At 40.9% G+C, this 21,954-nt stretch overlaps 1 protein-coding gene across 1 annotated transcript in view; it reads right to left on the bottom strand.

Annotated features, from left to right (window-relative positions):
• Positions 1-7,140: 7,140 nt before the first annotated feature.
• LOC100706598 (BCL-6 corepressor) overlaps positions 7,141-21,954 on the bottom strand; it is a 65,588-nt gene continuing 50,774 nt past the window's right edge. Inside the window, 5 exon segments of the mRNA XM_005462684.4 lie at positions 7,141-8,870; positions 12,364-12,547; positions 14,135-14,212; positions 15,719-15,864; positions 16,442-16,608. Of these exon segments, the coding sequence (XP_005462741.3) occupies positions 7,574-8,870; positions 12,364-12,547; positions 14,135-14,212; positions 15,719-15,864; positions 16,442-16,608 (1,872 nt within the window). The 3' untranslated portion in view covers positions 7,141-7,573.

The following is a 21,954-nucleotide window of genomic DNA, read 5'->3' as shown; positions in this document are numbered from 1 at the left end:
CTTCCCCTAGGCAGCATCATTAGAAGACATAGCATAAATTTTCACTGCTATGCAGATGACACGCAGCTCTATCTATCCACGAAGCCAGGTAACACACACCAATTAGTCAAACTGCAGGAATGTCTTAAAGACATAAAGACCTGGATGGTCGCTAACTTTATGCTTCTTAATTCAGATAAATCTGAGGTTATTGTACTCGGCCCTGAAAATCTTAGAAATATGGTATCTGACCAGATTCTTACTCTGGATGGCATTACCTTGGCCTCCAGTAATGCTGTGAGGAACCTTGGAGTCATTTTTGACCAGGACATGTCCTTCAACGCACATATTAAACAAATATGTAAGACTGCTTTCTTCCATTTGCGCAACATCTCTAAAGTTAGAAATATCCTGTCTCTTAGTGACGCTGAAAAACTAGTTCATGCATTTATTACTTCCAGGCTGGACTACTGTAATTCATTATTATCAGGATGTCCAAAAAACGCGCTGAAAAGTCTTCAGCTAATCCAAAATGCTGCAGCAAGAGTCCTGACAGGGACTAGAAAGAGAGAGCATATTTCTCCTGTTTTGGCTTCCCTTCATTGGCTTCCTGTTAAATCCAGAATTGAATTCAAAATCCTGCTCCTCACATACAAGGTCTTAAATAATCAGGCCCCATCTTATCTTAATGACCTTGTAGTACCATATCACCCCATTAGAGCACTTCGCTCTCGCACTGCACGCCTACTTGTTGTTCCTAGAGTATTTAAAAGTAGAATGGGAGGGAGAGCCTTCAGTTTTCAGGCCCCTCTTCTGTGGAACCAGCTTCCAGTTTGGATTCGGGAGACAGACACTATCTCTACTTTCAAGATTAGGCTTAAAACTTTCCTTTTTGCTAAAGCATATAGTTAGGGCTGGACCAGGTGACCCTGAATCCTCCCTTAGTTATGCTGCAATAGATGTAGGCTGCCGGGGATTCCCATGATGCATTGAGTTTTTCCTTTCCAGTCACCTTTCTCACTCAGTATGTGTTAACCCTTTAAGACCTACCATAGAACCAAGTCCGCCAGAGCTTATATTATATTTTTACATGCTGTAGTGCCATTTTTGGGAGCATTTCAAGTTGCTATACATCAATACAACCATTATAGCCCAAATTTTAATAATATGTATGCATTAAGTGCATAGTAATTACATAAATTGCCAAAAAGTGCAATAAACTACAAAAAAAGTTGAAAATCGTTTTTGTTTTTTTAACATATATTTCTAGTTAGAGAAATGTAAGAGGCTTATCCCTCAAAACTGTAAATACAAAAAAAGTTGCACAAAATAGTTTCCCACCACAGGAGATTTATTTTGAGTGTCTTCATAGTTTTATTTTTGAAATACACCAATTTTTTATATACTGCAGGAAAAACGAAAATAAATATTACAGTGCAAATTTGCAAAAAAGGAGCATATGCATCAAAATAAACTATTTCCAGCAGTGCAATATGAGTCCAAAGCATCCCAGAAACGACACAGAAAGTCATAAAGTCAAACATAACTTTTAAAAACACCAGTACAGGCTCATGAGGCCCTGATGGTAAAAAAAAAACTACATTTCCGCGAAAATGACGTCACTTCCGGTTTCGGGCAGGTCATGGCGGACATGCAAAAGTTCGGCCTGACGTCTATTCCAACCTAGGAAGTGCTATGAACAGCTGATCGGATCGGCAAAGCGTGTTTCTTGAATATTATGTTTTTGTTGCTGCAAGTGCTTTTTATGCAGTTTTTGCAAAGCTATATGTGGAAGGAAACTGTGACCTAGGACAAGCTGATGGCATGAGATGTAAGTACAACTCCTCCGGTTTCATATGCAAAAAAAATTATTGTGCTACCTCACGTGGTTGCAGTGCTACCGGGATTTAAAAATAGTTACGCAAAACAGAGCGTGCCCGCTCTGACCGGTTTTAATAGACCTCTCTGCATTGAATCGTATCTGTTATTAATCTCTGTCTCTCTTCCACAGCATGTCTTTATCCGGTTTTCCTTCTCTCACCCCAACTGTACCTATGAAGCGCCTTGAGGCGACTTTTGTTGTGATTTGGCGCTATATAAATAAAATTGAATTGAATTGAATTGAATTGAACTCTGAGACAGGATATTTCTAATTTTAGAGATTTTATGCAATGGAAGAAAGCAGTCACACATATTTGTTTAATGTGTGCATTGAAAGGCATATCCTGGTCAAAAATGACTCCAAGATTCCTCACAGTGTTACTGGAGGCCAAGGTAATGCCATCCCGTGTATGTACCTGCTTAGATACCATATTTCTAAGATTTTCAGGGCCAAGTACAATAACCTCAGATTTATCTGAATTAAGAAGCATAAAGTTAGCGACCATCCAGGTCTTTATATCTTTAAGACATTCCTGCAGTTTAACTAATTGGTGTTGTTGCACACTTGGACAAATGACACTTCCAGGCGTGCATGAGTTCAGAATCGTTCTCTTTACTTGCTCATTTGCAACTGCAAATACAAAACACAAGCACTTCAGTTTAGCGTAGCTGCACTCTGCAGGCTGTCTGTGCAGTAAAACACACAGGACCCCAAAGCTGCCCGATTCAGTGCCTGTGTAAGTGTCACCCATGGGAATCATCATTGACCAAAATATTCTAGCTGGATTGCCAGTCAGCACAGTATGTGTCAGAAATACGGTAATAAAGAACTGAATGCATAACGTAACAATGATAAGCACACCAAATGCATAAAATTATGGGTGGGGGGGGGCAGTATCTGTTGCAATACATTCATCTGTGTCCACCTGTTGAATTTGTCCCACAGTGTGTGTGGCGTGAATAAGGCACGGCGGGACCACAGATCCGTGTTTTGAGCCATTTATTTACACTGGCTGCAGGTCCAAGCTGCCAGCCGCACATCACACCACCACAACAACAACAACCCACCAACCCATGAGTCCCCGTGTTTTAACAGGCGAGCATGATCGCAGATGCCGTGCAGGTGCGTCGGCACGGCATCACAGACCACGCCCACCATATACCTTCATCACCCGATTGAGGCCGGGGAGCCATCCGGACGAACCTACTCCCCCACCGTGAGCTAGAGAGGGAATCAGCCCGGACCATTGACAGTTATACCAGGGAGTCATGTAGTTCTGATTTGAGACTTTCTTTTTCACAGGAGCTACAATGTTCAGAGTATAATTATTAACAGGATAAGTGACCGCTGTAGGAGTAGTGTTCAGGTAGCTGATCTGCTCTTTGTTGGTACAAGGCATAAAAGATAATAACAGTAGATGAATTACATCTTTAAACTTCGTTACAGCACTTTCAAAAAGACATCTTCTGTGATGAAATGTACTCCCCACTGCTGTGTAATCCATTATTGTAAATTTAAATGTTTTTAGGAAATAACAGGACAAAAGAGGGTTTTCAGGAAACACTGTTAAATGTTCAGTATCTATGACATATGTTAGAACAAGATCTAGAGTGTGATTAAGGTGGTGGGTGGGTTCTTTTATATGTTGAGAGAAGCCAATTGAGTCTAATAATCGATCAAATGCCGTGTCGAAGCTGCCATTTTTAATATCTACATGGATGTGAAAGTCAACCACAATAATTATTTTACCAGAGCTGAGCACTAAATCACATAAAAAGTCTGCAAAATCAGACAGAAATGCTGAGTAAGGTCCAGCTGGACAATAGATAACAACAAATTCAGGCACTTCTGGTTCAATCATGTGGCTAAAGGTCACATTAGGAAAAAGCTTTAGTTTTAGTATAGCCCTTGCTCTTGTTTAATCTGAGCCTCCCCCCACCCCCCTCCGAAACCCCCCCAAAACATCTGCTGCAGTAATATTAATCAATATAATACTAACGGGTAATGTTTTTCAGCAGAATAAGCAGCTTTACTTTTGATAATATGTGTACAATTTGCTAACAGTACAGTTTTTATATGTAGTTCTTCAGCCAGGAAGGAGTGCAGAAGAACTGCATCTGTCAGCAGTGTGGTCATCGTCTCTGCTAGTCTTTTTGTAAAAGTCATGGCTCACCACAAACGTGCAGATCTCTGTTGATCTAGACTAACGTATCACCAACAAATTAATCTAATTAACGAGACTGACAACTTCCCAATTTATTGATCCGCCAAATTAATATTTATCACAAGCAAACCCACTAATTCATCACCCAATGCTCAACCACCATTCAACATCCAACAAAATGACACCACTTTAATATACCAAGAGATTCACTGTCAACTGACCAGCAAAATGAAGTAGTTAATTTATCACACAAAATATTTGACTTAGGAACTTTTATCTTGTAGTTTGTATGCGTTTAAAAGACTGGATAGCTGTAGTTTTAGTTTTATTCTGAAAAGTGTATTAGTATTCTCAAGGAGAAAACCACAGATGTGTGTGAGTGTTTGCTTTCTCCTTCCCACACCTTTGTATTGTGTTTTGTGAGTACACCTGTGAGGACATTGTTTTGTGAGGACATTGTGTCTGCTCCTTACTCTGGCTTTCACAGTGGTTTCAGACTGATCGATGGGCCTCACAAGGAGAGAAGACCAAATGCGTGTGTCTTTGAGAGAAACGTGAATAATGTGTGAATGACTCATCTCTCTCTCTCTCTTTTTCTATCAGGATAAATAGGGTGTGGGCGATCGAAAGTGAAGACAGCTGAGTGAGGGAGGGCGTGCGAGGCCAGCAGACACAGAGAGAGAGAAAACATCCAGCATGCATGAATGGCCTCTCTCTCTTTCATATAAGAGAAAGTAGTTTGTCCCAGTTTTTGAGAATCCAGTGAGTCACCTCGTTTGCACTTTCCGTGTCTTTGTGAGGAACGTCGTTCTCTGACTATCACAGCTAAATGTTGAAGGCTGTTAATGTAAAGAATGCAGCTTTAAACTTCCTGAATGAAATGCATTCAGCATGTCTGTGAGGCTTTGAGCACACATTCAGTGAGCGCGGTCAACAACTATGGGGCAAAAACTTCAGACGTGTTTACATTCTTTTCCGTCAGCTACAAACTGCACACCAAGTCTGGCACACCCAGGATATACAGTAGTTCCCCTCTGGTGATAGACTGGCATTTATACAGCGCTTTCCTAAACTTACTTATTGACATAGATTTAGCCATACAGTCATACAGTGTTTTTTTCTAACACTTCCACCAATTATTTGTCATACATCCATGGCCAGTTATGAATTACCATTTAGCCTAACCTTTAGACTGTTAGAAAAAGCCAGAGTGCCCAGAGGGAGACCATGGAAACATACGTACACATACATAAGTCTTTCCACTGCAGGAACTCAGGCAGGCATTAATTTGCATAAACTGTCACAGAACCATAAAGTGTCTTTTTCTCTATTGTTTTCTATAATCCACTGAAATCATGGTCAAAAGTAATAATTTGGTTGCTGTTTGTTGCAGCCCCCAGTATAGACAAGAACATTATTGACGGCCATGATAAGCTACTCGGCTTCTATTCTTACATCGTACTGACTGCTGGTTTTAAAAATAAAGAAGTGTTCCAACATTTATCCATTCAGCATCCAGCCACATGTAACATTTTTTGAAGGTCATTTAGAGGTACCGACCCTGCAGGTGTTTGTTTTTTTCTGTACCAAAAATAGCACTGAAAGAGGTCCTATGGGACGGATTCTGCCGCAATTAGACAATTGACTAATAATAGTCAATTAGTTCTGCGCTAACAGAAATGATAAATCACCTATAATGTTTAGGCGACTGCTAGCAATTTTAACCAGTAAGCAGTAACCATTAAAAAAAAAATAGCTAGGCTCCTGGTCCTGCTTACCAGACAGCTACAGTCATGTGAAAAATGTTTTGCAGGACTCTATGCAGTCCTATGAAAAAGTACAACTTCACTACTTCCATAGGAATTAGCAGCTAGAGCTGGGAATCAAATACATTTAATTGATCATTAGCAAGTGTAAAGACTAGAGATGGAAATTGATAAGAATTTACACATTCCATCAATATCACTTATTAATTAGATTCCGTATTGATTCTCTTGTCAATTCTCATTGTGTTCTCATTAGCTCCTCTTTGAGAGGCACCAATATCACTAAGCAGCATAGCAAAGACATTCCATTTGTGCAAATTAATTGCATACTGTGTGGTCAAATGGTTGTGCATTTTGGAGTTACTTCGCCCTTTGTTATGATCAGCGTTGGGATCATTAGGGTGTTGTTTTTTGTGTAACCATTTCCCTCATTGTAGAGGGTTTCAAAAATTGTGCTGCTGATTTTCATGAAGAGATGCTCCCATGACTCATTGAGTGACACCACTGACTAGCCAATTGGTGGCATGCAGTCAGCTGACATCACATTTTTGGATCACCTCAGATTGCTTTGAACCCCGGCCAAGTAGGTACTAAAAAATATCTGGTACCAGGTACTACCACCTAATGGAAAAAAATGGACGCCAGGTGAGCCGTGCCAAGCTAACCTGAGTCGGTAATAGTGGAACAGGGCTATAAGAATTTAGGAATGAACACAAAGCCGACAGCACAAAGCAAAGTTTAAAATAAGCACAAAGAGACTTCAAAGCGATTGTCACAGTGATTCTGCTGTAAAAACATGAACAGGTAGAAACGAAGGCTGCGACTTGACTGCTCATCAGTTTGTTACCTGTTTAAGTTCAGGGTCTGGCTGCTGGACTTGGGTTGGTATTCTCTCAGCTTTAACATCACTCTGGGTCCTTGGCTAGCTTTGTATTAGCATGCCCCTTTGCAGCTGTTTGCAAAGAGCTGAAGTTCAGTTAGCAGCACAATGCAGTTTTTCTATCATGGCCCCCGTTGCAATTTACAATCACACTATACCTCAACATCACTGAAATTGGGACCTTAAGAGAGCTGTTAATAAATGAATGCCAACAAACCTCAGTGAATGTAAGTAATGCTGTAAAGAAAAGTGAGCCAATAGTACTCAACAAAGATAAAAGAGAATGATAAAGTTATACATAACAAAGACTACATCAAGTTATTGCTACTGAAGGTGGTTCTACAAGCTACTGGATCATGAGGTGTACCTAATTTGCACAGGATTACAAAATCCTGTGCAAATTTTCTTTTTTACATGACTGTAAAAATGAGTATATAAACTCAAGTCTTGCCAGTTTGCTCAGGATAATTCAGACAGTTAACTCATTTGTTTTCTTTCCTCATATTTATTGGACAGTAATAGATTGGTGACAAAAGCCAACAGGATGCTGAATACAAAATTACACACAAAGGTAACAAACAGCTTCCCAGACGTGAACCAACAATCTTAGCATGTCAACAGGAATGCCATTGTATTTACACCAGACTGCATTTACAAAGAAAAAAATGATCCGTCAATTCTGTGCTCATAAATTAAAAAACAAACAAAACCCCCAAACAAACAAAGACTATTTACAGTTTACATATAACACACATTTAATACTGGTACAGTCTTGCCACAGAGTTAACTGTCTTTCCAATGTCCAGATATTAATTTACAATGTTTTTACATGTATGTTGGAATGCTTCTCAGTTTATTTCTGTCAGGATATGTCTCTTCAAATTTCCTGGTGTTTTGTCATTTCATGACTTCCCTTTGATCCTGGCACCCTTCCCAACCACTTTACCCGGCTCTTTCTTTAAGTCTCTTGGAACAGTGCCAACTTTCATTCCCAAGTCCCTGATATGAACTCTAACATTCGTCAAGTTCCTCTGCCAAGCAGGGTCCATCTTTATGTTCTTAGTGCATTCACCTTGGGTGTCACAGGGATTAGCCTCTCTTTTTGGTGCTCCGCTGTTGCTGCCCATTCTCTTTATTCCTTGACATTCCCATGTGGTGGCATCCACCCTGACATCCGACTTTGCAGGGCCAGAGATCCCAGCATTCTTACTTCGCAGCCGCTGGGGTTCCCAAGCACTACAGTCAACTGCAGCAGGTGGGTTTGTAGAATCCAAAACCCTGCTGCTTTTGTTTCCTTGATTTTCCCGTTTCCACACACTAGCATCCACTGCACCATTTGAATGAGTGGGAGTGGAATTCCCAATGTTCTTATTCCGAAGTCGTGGTGTTTCTAATACTGCTGTGTCCAATTTGGCATCAGAATTCCCAGGATTTCGACTTCGTAGTCGCTGTGGGTCCCACATGCTAGTCCCAGCCATCACATCAGATTTGACCGAACTGATTTGGACTGTTTTATTGCCTTGCTGCGGTTGTTCCCACAGGCTTGAGTCCATCTTAGAGTCCGGAGTAGCAGAACCCATGACGTGAGGATTCTTAGAACGCTGTGTTTGTGGTTCCCACAGGCTAGCATTCAATGTCATGTTTGGCTTAGTGGTTGAAGGTCCCACAGCAATTTTAATTCCTTGCTTTTGTGATTCCCATATGCTGGGATCTAGTTTAGTTTCTGCCTTTTCTGCTGGAGTAGAATATCCCAGGTTTTTAAATCCCTGACCTCTGGACTCAGTCTGGCTCAGCACCACATTTCCCACCTTAGGACCAGCATCTGGTCCATGTTGCTCTGGGGATAATGGTGGTGGAACACGCTGCAGCGGTCTTGGTGAATGTGGTGGAGAGGGAGTTGGTGGTGGCGAAGCTTCCAGCGAGTCCCAGCGACTATCCACAAACTCCACTGAAGAGCCTAGCATGCCAGCCAGCTCGGGTGTGGCCTCCACCAGCTCCAGAGGGTCTTTGACATCTGGCCTGAAGGAGGCCAGCTCCTGTTCATCAGGACCTGTCAGGAGCTGTGACAGGGATGCCTGCCGGTAGAACTCATCTTCAGGGATGGACTGGACGTTGAGCTGTGGGAAGAGGCGGCGAAAGGACCGAGAAGTCATCCGAAGGCGACCCAACACATCTGCAAGAAGGAGCCAGTTCCTGGGACTGGAGGAAACAAGAAGGGGAAACGTACAGATCAATTTCAAATGGTGTGTTTTAAAAGGCTCATACAGTGATAAGTTCGATGTCAATATTTTTAAAGACCAATTTATTTTTTTTATTTTATTTTTTCAACACATTGAACAGATTCCTATGATTTGGACAACTTGAGTGAGATTAGTGCTTGTAGCCCTAATTTTGTCCCAGTGCATTTGGCCTCTTGGAGCAAAATAATAACAATTCAGGGGTGCCAAACGGTTGATCCTGTTCATCTGGACATAGTGTTTTCAGTGGGAGAAACTTTTCATCACTCATCCACGTGACTTCTTCAGTCTCAGCTGACTGCAGGTTTCCCCAACCTTATAAACAGTAACCCGTTAAACATTTTATACCCCCACTCCCACTGAAAACGCTACGCCCAGATGAACAGAATCAACCTATTGGGATTTTCTTACCTGGAATAATTGAGCATGCATCAAGACAATTCAGGGGTGTCTCGATACTTTTCCATGGTACGCTATCATGTCAAAACTTTTTACCAAACGTTTTATTGGTAAATCTGTTACCAATGTTTACTTGGTAAACAAGTAAGCAAGTTGATTTTAATGTGTCACTATTGTGCAATTTTTTACATTGACACAGTCTCCCAATGCATCCTGATTGGCCAGTAATCACTACAACTGAAACCACTAAAAGTGAAATGAATTCTACTGCAGTTCCAAAGGGCCCTATCTTGACAGTGCCACCCGTGAAACCAACAATCCAGTCGTGACATATTAGTGAGTGTTCTCTACTGCCGCATAGTGTACATTGAAAAAATAAGACTTCAGGTTTGAAGAGGTCTGCATTGCCCATAATAAAACCCCTCACCCAATCATTGCTGCTCGAGGCCTTAATTTAATATTGAACACTTTGGGCTGCTGTATAATGACTGCAGTGGTGCTTGACAGATTATATATTATATATTCAGCTGAGGCAAAATTTTAAATTTGGCTTCCACAGATGCCAAAGAGGGAAGAGGAAGGTGGGAGGAGAAAAGAAGGAGACAGCTCCTCTTTTATATATTCTGCTGTAGCAGCTGAAAACATCAATGGAGCTGTTATTGATTCACAATGTCTGTCAATGTGTGCGCGTGTCAAGGGCAGATTAACACACACACACACACACACACACACACACACACACACACACACACGTTCAGTGCCGTGGACAAGGCCACATGTTGCTTTAAAGCCAGTTGCTGCCTGAATTTTAAACAGCTCGGTGAAATGTGTGTCGCTGCCCGGTGGCCTTGTATCCAGGAAGAGCCATTAATACAACATCAGACGGCAGAGAGGAAAAAAGAGAGTGAGCGGAGAAGAGAAAGAGAGAGGCGGAGAAAAGCGACAGGGGAGGAAGACGGAGTGGAAGCCAATTAGCCGCGTCGCCACGGCGATGCAATCCTCGTTAACGACCTCTCCGTCTGTCCTCCCTCTCCTCCGCCGAGGATCTTTTTTCTCTCCTTCTCGCACCACCCTTCATCCATTCTCCCTCCCTCCCTTCTTTCCTTTCCGAGCTGCTTTCCGCCACCTTAATTGGTGTCTGAGTGTGTGCGAGTGTGAAAAGACGTGTTAGAACAACACTGAGGAGGAATGTGTGAGTGTGAAGAAGATAAAATGAGTGTGAATAAGAAACACAAAGTGTGTACACAGGTGGGGTATTTGCTAGTCCCTCTTTCTTTAGTCACATCCATTTAGCACTATTTCCTCTAGCCCTTGGTCTTTTAGAATTAGTGCCTGTAGCCCTAATTTAGTCCCAGTGTGTTTGTCCTAGTTCTGTAGCCCCAATATTATTAATATATTAATCTTTGGTCTTTTTTTTTAATCTCAGGTTAGACTTACTTAACCCTGCTGCTTTAGTTTGAGTTCGTTAAGCCCAGTTCTCCTGTACTATGTAGTCCTTAAACTTAATATTTGGTGTTTCTTTTAGCCCAAGTCCTTTTGGTTATACAATGGGTTAGTCCCAGTTCCTTTAACCTACATATTTTTTGTCCTTAGTCCTCTTAGTACCTTTACTACCAAATATACTTTCTGTTTTCTTTACCTCTTGTAGTCATTGTCCTTTGTCCTTTAATTCTAACATTCAGTCCTGAATTTAGTTCTAGTTCAATTTCCTACGGTACATGTTGTTTTAGCCTGTTCGATCCTTGTTTGTTTAACACATACATTTTAAGTTCTCGTTCATCTCGCTTTGGCTTTTGTCTTAGATCCTTTAGTCCTTTTAGATTTAGCCCTGGTTCTTCTCATCCTAGCCTTCTTGATCTTGGCCTGGATCTTTTAATCATAACCCTAACACACTCATGGCCCTTTTGTTTATCCTATTTCCTCAGTTCTAATTCCTTGACCCAGGGGTCCTGTAGTACTTCTAGGCCTTTCATTCTAGTTCATTTACCTTAAAATATTTAGTCTTTGTTGTGGTCACAGTGCCAGTTCCATTGGGGCTATAACTTAATATTGTTGTTTTAGTCCAAATGACTTTAGCTCTTTTGTAGAGCTAAATACAAGCCCTTTAGTATTCTTAGCCCCTTTTGTCATACAGATTTTTTGACCTAGGTTTACACTAATAAGTTTAGGTATTTGAAAGCCCTTGTTCCTTATATTTGAGTTCCTCTGCTTATCCCTATACATGTTGTTTTAGTTAGAAAAGACTAGGCTATTTTATATAGACATCCTCCATGGTTACACATGCATATATATTTATCATATGTATGTATATTTTTTATTTTTTACGTCTTTTGTCCCAGACACTAGTTTGTCGAGGTCCAATTTGTTTTATCCACCTAGTACCTACAGTAATAGTTAATCAGGAGCACCACTAATCCTAATCCCATTCTAATGCCTGTTAATTCTAATACAGTCGATCCAACTTTCTGTTTCCGCTGTTCCGATGTGTTTAATCTACATCCTTGAGTCCAAGATCTTTTACGGCAACAAAGTCTGACGTTTGTCCCTTTTCTCCATCTTTTAGGCCCATCAGATTTTATCCTCTATATCCACCTCGCATTGTTCTAACAAGGTTTAGTCTTTCATGTCATTTACCTCTTTTCCAACAATGAGCTGCAGGTGCCCACTAAGGAAACATTTATTTCATTTCCACCAACAAGATCTGGTGCCAGCACCAAAAAGCTGGCATGAGCATGACACCACAAAAGGCGCACAGCTGCAACCCGCAGTTCGTTGTTCCCATGGATATTTTCCCACCTTTATATGTAATGTTCGGTTCTCAGAGCTGTCAAAATGCAGGTTGATGTCAAAGGCATCAAGCCAGAGCTGGCTCTGCATGGAGAAGTATACTGTGCTGGTGGAAAAAGCTACCTAAACTCTTGCTCTATTAAATGTGTCCTCATTATTAGATTCTTAAGTTGATATTCTGAGCATACTTGCTCCTGTTTTTGACCTGTAAGTTCTGGTTCTGAAAGCTTCTATGAGGGACATAAGGACAGTGGGTATTTTACACTTACCCTTGGGAAAGCGACACCTGGATGTTGTAGCAGGGAAGCAACGGTCGGTCAGAGAGTTCAAACTCAAACACTTCCCTCCTAGCACGTTGCTCCTCATCCTCCTCCTCTTCTTCATCTTCTTCCTCCTCCTCTGGTCCCGGTGGATCAGCAAGGATATTATATACACCTTCTTCACTGGATGGCTCTGCACAAACAAGAGTTCAAAACAACACATAAAAATCATCATCGAAGGTCCTTTTCTGCACTAGTCCTAGTTTTAGTCCGGGTTTCTTTCCCTATTGTGAGTTCCTTTAATTCCATTGAGTGTAATCCTGATTCGTTAGATTAGTCCTTAGTGACACAGGACTAGAGACCAGTCACTACCAAGCACCAGTCACTAGGTAAACACAAAGAGGGTGTTGCACCAATGGCCTCCTTGTAAATGCTCTGGGAGCTAGCAGTTTTCCTTGGTCGCCTGTGATTTCCACGGTTGATGCTGACTTGTCGGCAAACAGCTGTCTACTGCTCACTGAGCCATAGTGAAACCTGAAGAAGTGTGACATAAATTGAAAATGGCTGATGTTTGACTTCAACGTAAAAACCAATATCTTTAAAAAGCTCAACTTTTACACTGAAGACAAACATTCTGTTTCTAGTTTATACTTTTTATAGTTTTTCTATTGCTTTTTAAAGAGTTTGTATTTGCAGATAAGTTGGCATTCGCCATGCAAACTTGGCAACTGTGGGAATCTTCCAACAATCAAAGCAATCGCAAGATTTTGGTGCAGCAACGCATCTCTTTACGACCAATTTTGCATAGAGACTACCAGCAATCACTTACCAACCAGTTTCAAGGTTAACACTAACAGTTCATTAGTGTTGCATCTTTCAGTAGTCATAGCTGCATTAGTACAAATTTGTTTAGACCTAATTTCTTTAACCACAGTTGTCCTTGTTCATTTACTCAGTCTTGTTCTATTAGCACAATTTTGTGTATTCTAATTTGTTTTGTTCCAGTTCCATCAGACCTCATTTTAGTCCTAATCTCTTTATTTCTCGTTCAATAGGCCTAAATTCTTGTTGCTCTCATTTCTTCAATACCACGTGGTCTTAATTCTTTAATTGTAACTTTCCAAAGACCATTAATTTTCGAGCCCCAAACCTTCAGTTTAAATTTCTTAGTCCTATCCTAAACTTCAGTTCAATTGTTACTGGACAAAGAGCTCATTTCTTTAGTTGTAGTTAAACAAAGTGCTGCTCTTGTATTTCCACTTAGTTCTCATTTAACTGTTTATCGAAATATCGATAAATGCAAATGTTTTCAGTATCAGTGTCTTCGATTAGAGTTGGAATCATTACACACAGGTTTAGTAGTTATGAGTGGTGTAATGGCAGTTCTTGTCATTGCAGTTGGGTTAATGGTAATTATATATTCCTAATTAAATTCATGGCAGTGCCTTTACTCATAACTGGTTTAGAGGTTAGCTCTAACCAGTTTTGTTGTAGTTCCATCAGCTGTAATTGAGTTTGCTGTGGTTTCTTCAGTCCTGGCTGGTTTATCAAAGCTTCCTTTTGTCCTGATTTTTTCCGAGTCCCTGGATTTTTTTTTTTCTTTTTACCAAAAGTTCAACTGCATTTCTTTTCATCTAACTTTTGTCTTTAGCTGCAGGCCATGCAATTCCTTTAATCCTAAATTATTTATCTTTCCCAGCCTTCCTGCCTTTCTCCTCTGACGATGTCATTGGTGTGTATGTGTGTGCACGTGTGTGTGTGTGTTTGTGTGTAAACTAACCGCAGACTGAGCTGCCGTAAAATTCCCAGTAGATTCCCGGATCGCCCTCCGACCTTCCCTGGAGGTCAGAGAGATAGTCTGCAGGGAGAGAGCGGCAGAGTCAGTGGCTTTTGTGGCTGATCAAAGAGCCGACCAATCAGAGAGGATGAAGGCAGCGAGATGAAAACAATAGAGCCACACACAGACGCACACACATAGACATGCACACACAGAGATGCACACACAGACTCGCACACACAGACTCGCACACACAGAGCCACAGTGAAAGACGGGAAGAAGAAGATGAGTGTTTGTGTTCAGACGGTGCCGGCTCGTCGCCGCGGCGCTTGGCGCTGAGTAGACGGATGCTGGCAGAAGTGTGTGTGTGTGTGTGTCTGTGTGTGTAGCAGTAAGCTGTTCTGGGATTCAGCAGCCAAGCCTCATTAAACCCCTCTGGAGAGAGAGAGAGGGAAAAAAGGGAGATGGAGAGAGAGAGAACAAATAGAGGCAGGGAATGGTAATCAGACAGGCTGGCGAGCGCACACACAAACACACAGAAACACACACACTCAGGCTGCATCGCTTTCCTTTCTGTTTCCTCCTTGTTTACTCCACTGTTTTTCTCGCTCTCACGATATGTTTAATTCGTTGTTTTTTCCACTTTCTTTTGTTCATTTTTCTTCGGAGGACAAAGGACTTTTTATGTGTGAATTTTAATGACTTTTGTAAACACGGCGAAGCCGGCCCGATGCGCTGCGGCCATAGCGCATCGGGACAGAAAGTGGGAGCGAGTGGGACAGTTGATGGTTTTATCCTGTTTTGTGGATCTGAGTGTTGACAGCTGGGAGCCTGAATGCTTCATGAGGTCCCTTCAAAAAGGCAAGCCTTTCAGAAATGTAGGTTCTTGACTGTGACCAGAAAAAAGCAAGAAAAGACAACATATGTGGTCTTAGTGCACCTTATCGATTCATCTACAGTAGTTCCTGTTTCAGGACGCCACTCTGTGGCTCTGTTATGTCTCTCAGCAAAGAAATTCTGACTTGATAATCGTTTATAGAAAACCTTACATTGGTGGAACAAGATGAAGCCATTTCTTACTAATAGCTACATCCCCACAGTGAAGCATGGAGGTGGTAGTATCATGCTGAAAGAATGGTTTTTGGTGACCGGGGCTGAGAAAAGATACATTTAGAAATATACACAGCGATCCTGAAAACCTTTTCAGGAGGGCAAACGATCTCAGGGTTTAGGTCTACATTTTAAGACAAAAACAAACTGAAGAATACTGCCTGGCTTTACGAAAAATTCATCACAATCTTGGACACGAACTCAGCCAGAGTCCAGACCTGAGCATGTGAAAATGTCCGTGTAGTGATGCTCCATAACCATAACTGGCAGAGTATGCATGAAGAAGACCTGAGACTGTCACTGCCACCTAAAACTTTTAGTCAATTAATGGCTCTGAAAACTTAAGTCCATCTGACCAGATAAGAAAGTGACAGATGTCAAAACATTATCATCAGCAGCACTTGATTTATGTGTAAAAACCAGCAACAGTTAACAGACAGCACACACAAATGTTCTTCCTTCTCCTTATTGTCCTACCCTCCAGAAAGGTTTCCATGGCAGCACTGTGGGTCATGTTGATTGGTGCTCGTCCTGAGTAGGAGGTCAGAGTAGGGTCAGCGCCACAGGCCAACAGGAAGCGCACCACCTCCACGTGGTCGTTTTCCACGGCGTCGTGAAGTGGCCTGATGAGAAAAGAAGAAAGAGAGACTGAATCTATCCTCATCACTTGAAGGACTTTTTTTTTTTACCTGTTTCAGCAGCAGCTGTTGCTACCTGACTTTAAATTACTTTATTTTATGCTTAACAGGTTCTAATATTAATGTGCTCACTGGAAGAAGACACATAACCCATTATATTCATATAACCTTATTTAATTTAGATAAGGTAGATAATAAGATGTGAATCTGAACTGGATTTGAGTTCTTGGACTAGCTCAAACATAATAAGGCATCTAAAACACTTCTGACTCTGTATTCACATGGACAAACAATAATAGCAATTTCTAAATTTATAAAGGTTATTCATTTCTCAAATTTGGTTCAAATGTGATTAAGTCTGCAAAACCTTTACGTTTGCTGTAAGTCCATATGATTTTTCAAGACCTCAGTTTCAGCTTTGTCCCCATTTACACATCTTTTATGAATTACCAATAGTGGATAGGATTCAAACATCCAGGAAACCTGTGCAAGAACTCATACTTACACTTTAATATTATATTTTAATCTAACAAATGCAGAAATCTCCTTTGATGCACGGTACCTGGTTCCATCCTGAGCACTGCAGTTGACATTGGCTCCATGCTCCACCAAGTGGCGTACAATGCCCAGCCAGCCACGGGCACAGGCCTCATGTAGGGCACAGTACCCAGCATTGTCTCTATGGTTGACATCACAGATTCGCCGCTCGAGACAATACAAGACCACCTCCTGCAAATGTGGAAACAAATTGAGACCACAGTAAATTTTCCCTCCTGTCACAAACCCAACACAGAATATGAACAACTTTTCATCTTGCATTCATTCTAATGTTGTAATCCTTCTGCAATAGTCCAATGTGTACAATTTTGGCTATACACACAAGATGCTATGTCAGGCTGCAGTCACACAAGCCTTGAGACCTCTGTGAATACAGCCCAGTCAGTGATACTCTGGAAACCACAGGTCACAAGGGGAAAAAAAGTGTATTTTCTTGCCAGTTGTTGTGTGGTTGCTCAGGGCTGATGGTAGTCACCACATGAAATTTGTTTTAAAAAGGATGCTGCATCAAAAACTTTCTAGTAGACTGCCATAGTCCCCTTCAGTTTGCATGGAAAATGGTGATTTGTCTACAAACACAAAGTTTGATACAAACCACAAATGAGGACTAGCTGCAAGTAAAAGTTGTTAAATTGTGCTGGTTGCAGTTCTAAGGCTTAACTATTACCTTGAAGGTGAATGTTTGCCATTTCTGTTTTGCTTTGCGCTTTTTTAGGTTTCACTATTATTTGGCAAGTAGCTGGTAGGTATTTGCAGACTGCAGCAATCTGCCAGTGAACAAAGCCATTTCAAAGAGGTTTTTAGTTCAGCATCAAATACCACCTTATGACTAATTTTACCTAGTTACTGCCAGTAAGTACTTGCCAACCATTCAGGAAATACAGATTTTCCCTTAGTGACCAGTGGGTTTCTGGCTGGTTTCTAGGTCTGCGTGACTGAGGCCATACTTAGCCAAACATGACCACCAGTAGTAACTCTGGTTTTAGAAAGAGGTAATTTTTGGCTACATTTACCAACCAGTGCCACCAGAAATGTTCACAAACTTGTCTTTAAAAGATGTCCCCAAGTTAAAAGTGCAAATGATAACTACAAATTGTACAAAAAATCTAGAAATGTCTCAACATTCAGGTACTTAATCCATCTTCCCTGAATGTGACTTTAATCCATCATGGGAATATTAATTCTATTGGCTGCACCATATGTTATCAATCCACAAACATCGTGCACTGTTGCTGGAACCAATCAGCAACCGACCACAAGAAGTTACTGAAATCCAGGAGAGAAAAAAATGATAAAAAGCAAGAGAATGCCTAATATTATTTCCAAAATAAAGAAAAGAGTTTATTAATAAACTACATATAAAATTGACTTATTGTGAATTTCATTTCCACTCTTTACTCATGCTGACTTCCCCCCTCCTCTTACACATCCCACTTGACCTTCTGCAGGAATTCCACAGGACTAAATATATATCAACACAAACAAACAAAAAAAGTGATCAGATAAACAACGTTTTGTTGGGTTAAAAAATGTGGTAATATTTATTTGTCTCTATGTAGATGATACAGTCATCTATACAAACAATAAAACCAACTACCTCAACCACCTTGTCCTTAGCTCTAAAAAATATATAGTAGCCCTTAAAGTCACACTTTTGTTTCACGGGGCTTTAATATTCCCACACTATATGGAGAACATACCAACATGGAAACGTCATGTTACAAGCAAAGAGCAGTTCCACCTTAAGAATATAATTAAAGCCTCACTCTTTCTGTTCTTCTATTTGTGTGCACAGAAACCTGTGTGTTAATGTGTGTGTGTATGCGATGATGGATGACGGCTTCATATGCAAACTGAGCTCATTAGCTTCACCGCTGCACCTCAATGAGAGAGAGAGAGCAAGAGAGCAAGAAGCTAGGCGACACCTATGAGCCCTGACAGGAGTCGTCACACAGAGCATGAAATATTCACACCATGTGAATGTGTGTGTGACAAACCCTGAAAATCCCCCAAAACAAAACAAAAAACCCAAACTAATTTTCAAGCCCACTGAATGAATTTGAGTGAAATAACAAAAAAAGTGCTGTGATGTTTGTAACATAATGTCACAGATTCAAGTTGATGTTACCTGAAATGACAGCAAGGAAAGCAGGACAGAAATATCAGCCTGCTTCCAACAATAGTTTACAACATATATTTACTAGCAGGTGGATATTTTTATCAGGCTTTTCTGAATCAGATGTTTAATGTTAAAAATAATAACAACAATAAAAATAAACAACTTCATTAATCATCAGTTCAGCATCATTTAGAGGTAATTTTGGTAGTTGGCTGGTTTTCTTGGCATTCTGATGATGAAGGAAAACCAAGAAGTCAAGGGAACGGGACTAAAAATCGTGTAGATAACTTTAAGAAAACCAGTTATCATGACGTTAATCAGAAAAAAGGCTTCAGTTTGCTAGGGGACATACATAGACCGGACTCTCAAGCAGTGGAAAATGTCATGGCGTTTGATGAGTTCAGATTTAGCCAGATTTAGGTATGGGTGCATAAAGGTAGGATGAGAGGTGGATGAAGTGAGGCACCCATCATGCCTGACGCCTAATGTACAAATCTAAGTGGGCAACAATATTATCTGTGGTTGCATCAGTTGGTCAGGTCGAGGTTCTGTGACATTATGTGCACAAAAAATGATGTCAGCTGACTATCGGACTGAATAATCAACAGTTTTTTCCCCTGATGGTGCGGGCATCTTCCCAGAAAACAATGGCAGGATTCATCGGGCTCAAACTGAGTGTTTCAGGGAGCATGTGACATCATTTTTTATTTTATTTATCTTTTTACACATGATTTGGCCGGCACAGAGTTCAGTCCTTAACCCTACTGAGAATCTTTGGGATGTGCTGTAGAAGTCTTTATACAACAGTCTTACTCATCATCTGTTCATGTGTACACAATCCTGGTGAAAAATTATGCAATACTGGACTGAAGCTTATTGAAACGATGCCATGATGCACTTGTGTTGTCATCAAAGCTAAACATGGTCCAACATAATATTACACTGTCTGAGTTTTTTTTCCTGGTCATGCAGTGTTTCAAAATGGTTCTGCATCTGATGAGTATTTTCATTTTTTGCACAATCAGCAAAAAGAAAAGAAAAGAAAAACCCATTCACTTTGCAGCAAAATTTCACATTTGAGAACATGAAAGCATCAGTTTTTTGCTTTGATTATTAACTGCAGTCATCTTCTTGATCAACTGTTGCTGCTCTGAAATGCGGCAAAGAAAAGCTGAGACTCTTTACACACTTTTTCACAATTTCTGCACTTGCAATAACGAGACCAGGGGCTGATTTTGATCTCTTTTAACTGTTCCTTTCTGATCCAATTATTGCTTTGGTAATTTGAAAATATTGTTGCTGTAGATTGGTACACACGTGCATTTTAGTTTGTGTTTAAATGGAGGTGAGACTTCATTTTTATGAAAAATGAATCAAACCAGGGAAAAAGGGGAATGAGTGAGTGGTGAGCCGAGGGCTAATTCAATTAGAGAGAGAGGGAGAGAGAGGGGATGTGAAAGGATGGGAAGCAAGTCTCTCTCTAATCTTTTTCATCTGGAAGCGAGGGATTAAAGTTCAAGGAAGGCGAGAGGAGGAGTGTGAATTAATGATCTCCGCTATGAAAAAGAGTGAGTGAGGCAGAACAATGCTCAGCGGAGGAGGATGAATGGATGAATGTGGGAAAACGTCCAAGTGTATTTCAGTGTAAATGTCTGATGTTCATAATGTCAAACTAAAATCCAAAAAAATAAAAGATTTTCTTTTAGCCTGACATCAAAAAGGCAAAAAAACATTTATTTTTAAAGCATTTTGATGCAACAATCCAGAAGCCATTAATTCAGTCATGTTTTGTGCTTGTTCTTAGAATTTATAATCAGAACTGAATTTACTGATGAGAATGACATTTTAAAAAACCACTGAAGACAGTTGGATAAAAATATGACAAAGAATAACTGGACTGGAAAACTAAACTATTATGTCAGAGTGGAAAACTGGACTCAGATTTTCATGTAAGAGAGGCAGCAGTTTAAGCAAAGATGCCAATTCTTCAGACAACAGGGACAGCAAGGCATTTCCAAATCAGCCAACAGACCTAATCTCTCCAACATGTCCTGGGTCTCCTACCAGTTGAACATCTCACCAAGGAGGCATCTTCAGCTGGCTCTTTTTGATGAGCTTTCTTGTGGTCACTACCCACAGCTCATGTTTATGTTTGAGGGCAAATCAACCAGTAAATCTACAGCATCTTCACCAATCTCTCTGTCAATGTCTCGCTCGAATCTTCCCTCAATTATGAACATCTGAACAAAGTTATCAGCTTTACTTCATGTGAAACTTGCTGTCATCCTGGAGTGGGCTTCATCCTTTTCCAGCTGAGAACCTCAGAATTGAATGTGCTAATTATCATTCCAGCCACTTCACACTCGGCTGCACACCACCTCAGTGTGAGCTAGAGGTCATGGCTCAGTAAATCCAACAAAACCACACAATGTGCAAAAGCAGAGACAAAAGTCTAAGACCACCAACCACTGCGGCTGTACAGGACCCAAATATCCTGTGACAACAAGCCCAATACCACATACCCTTGAATCCCTCCCCACGGGACACCTCAAGGCACATGGCTGAGTACTTTCTCCAAGTCCACAACGAGGATGAAAACTGCATCTTTCCACCTAAAGTTGAGGACTGACCAATAGGTGAAATCTCACCTTGAGATTGCCCTCTATATGCCCTGATATAGACCTTCTCAGAGAAACTGAGGAGTGGGATCCTGCTGAAGGAGAACATCCTCCGGTCGCCTTTCTTAAGAAGAGAAACCTCTACCCCAGTCAGTCCAATAAACAGCTTTTGAATTACTTCAGAGACTTTAATGACAGAAATGTGTGAGTCATCCTCCCCAGACTGCTTCCTCTGTGGATGACGTGTCAGTGGGTTTCAGGGGATCCTCAAATTATTCCTTTCCAACCATATCCACAGCTGAGGACAGCAGCACTCCACCCCCTCCACATAAACAGGAAACTACACATGAACAGGAAACAAATTCTCCAGAGTCGCCTGATGGGTTGCCAGAATCAATGCTGACCAGAAGTGTTGTTCAATGGTTTCATCAAGCTTCAGTTTTTGCTTCAACCACTGCCAGAGCCCCCGCTCAAAGAGGAACGCCTAGGATGGTAAAGGCACCAGTTGTACCTCTTTACACTTAACTATCCTTAAAGTGCTTTTTACACTGCAAGACATGAAACATGCAGTTTACTTGCCACATACACACGGGCACACTGATGGAGGGGAACTGGACTAAAATACCTCTCAAGGGGAAAATGGACTAAATTGTCCTTGAGGGAAACTAGCCAAAAATGGCCGCCATAAAAAATGGACCAAAATGTTACAAACTGAACTAAAGTCAATCAAATTTGCCCCTATAACCAACAGTTGTGACTGCCTAATTTATAACTGTTACC

The sequence above is a fragment of the Oreochromis niloticus genome, linkage group LG23, assembly GCF_001858045.2.
Source record: "Oreochromis niloticus isolate F11D_XX linkage group LG23, O_niloticus_UMD_NMBU, whole genome shotgun sequence".
Classification (NCBI taxonomy): domain Eukaryota; kingdom Metazoa; phylum Chordata; class Actinopteri; order Cichliformes; family Cichlidae; genus Oreochromis; species Oreochromis niloticus.
This window is presented reverse-complemented; position numbering and strand designations above follow the sequence as displayed.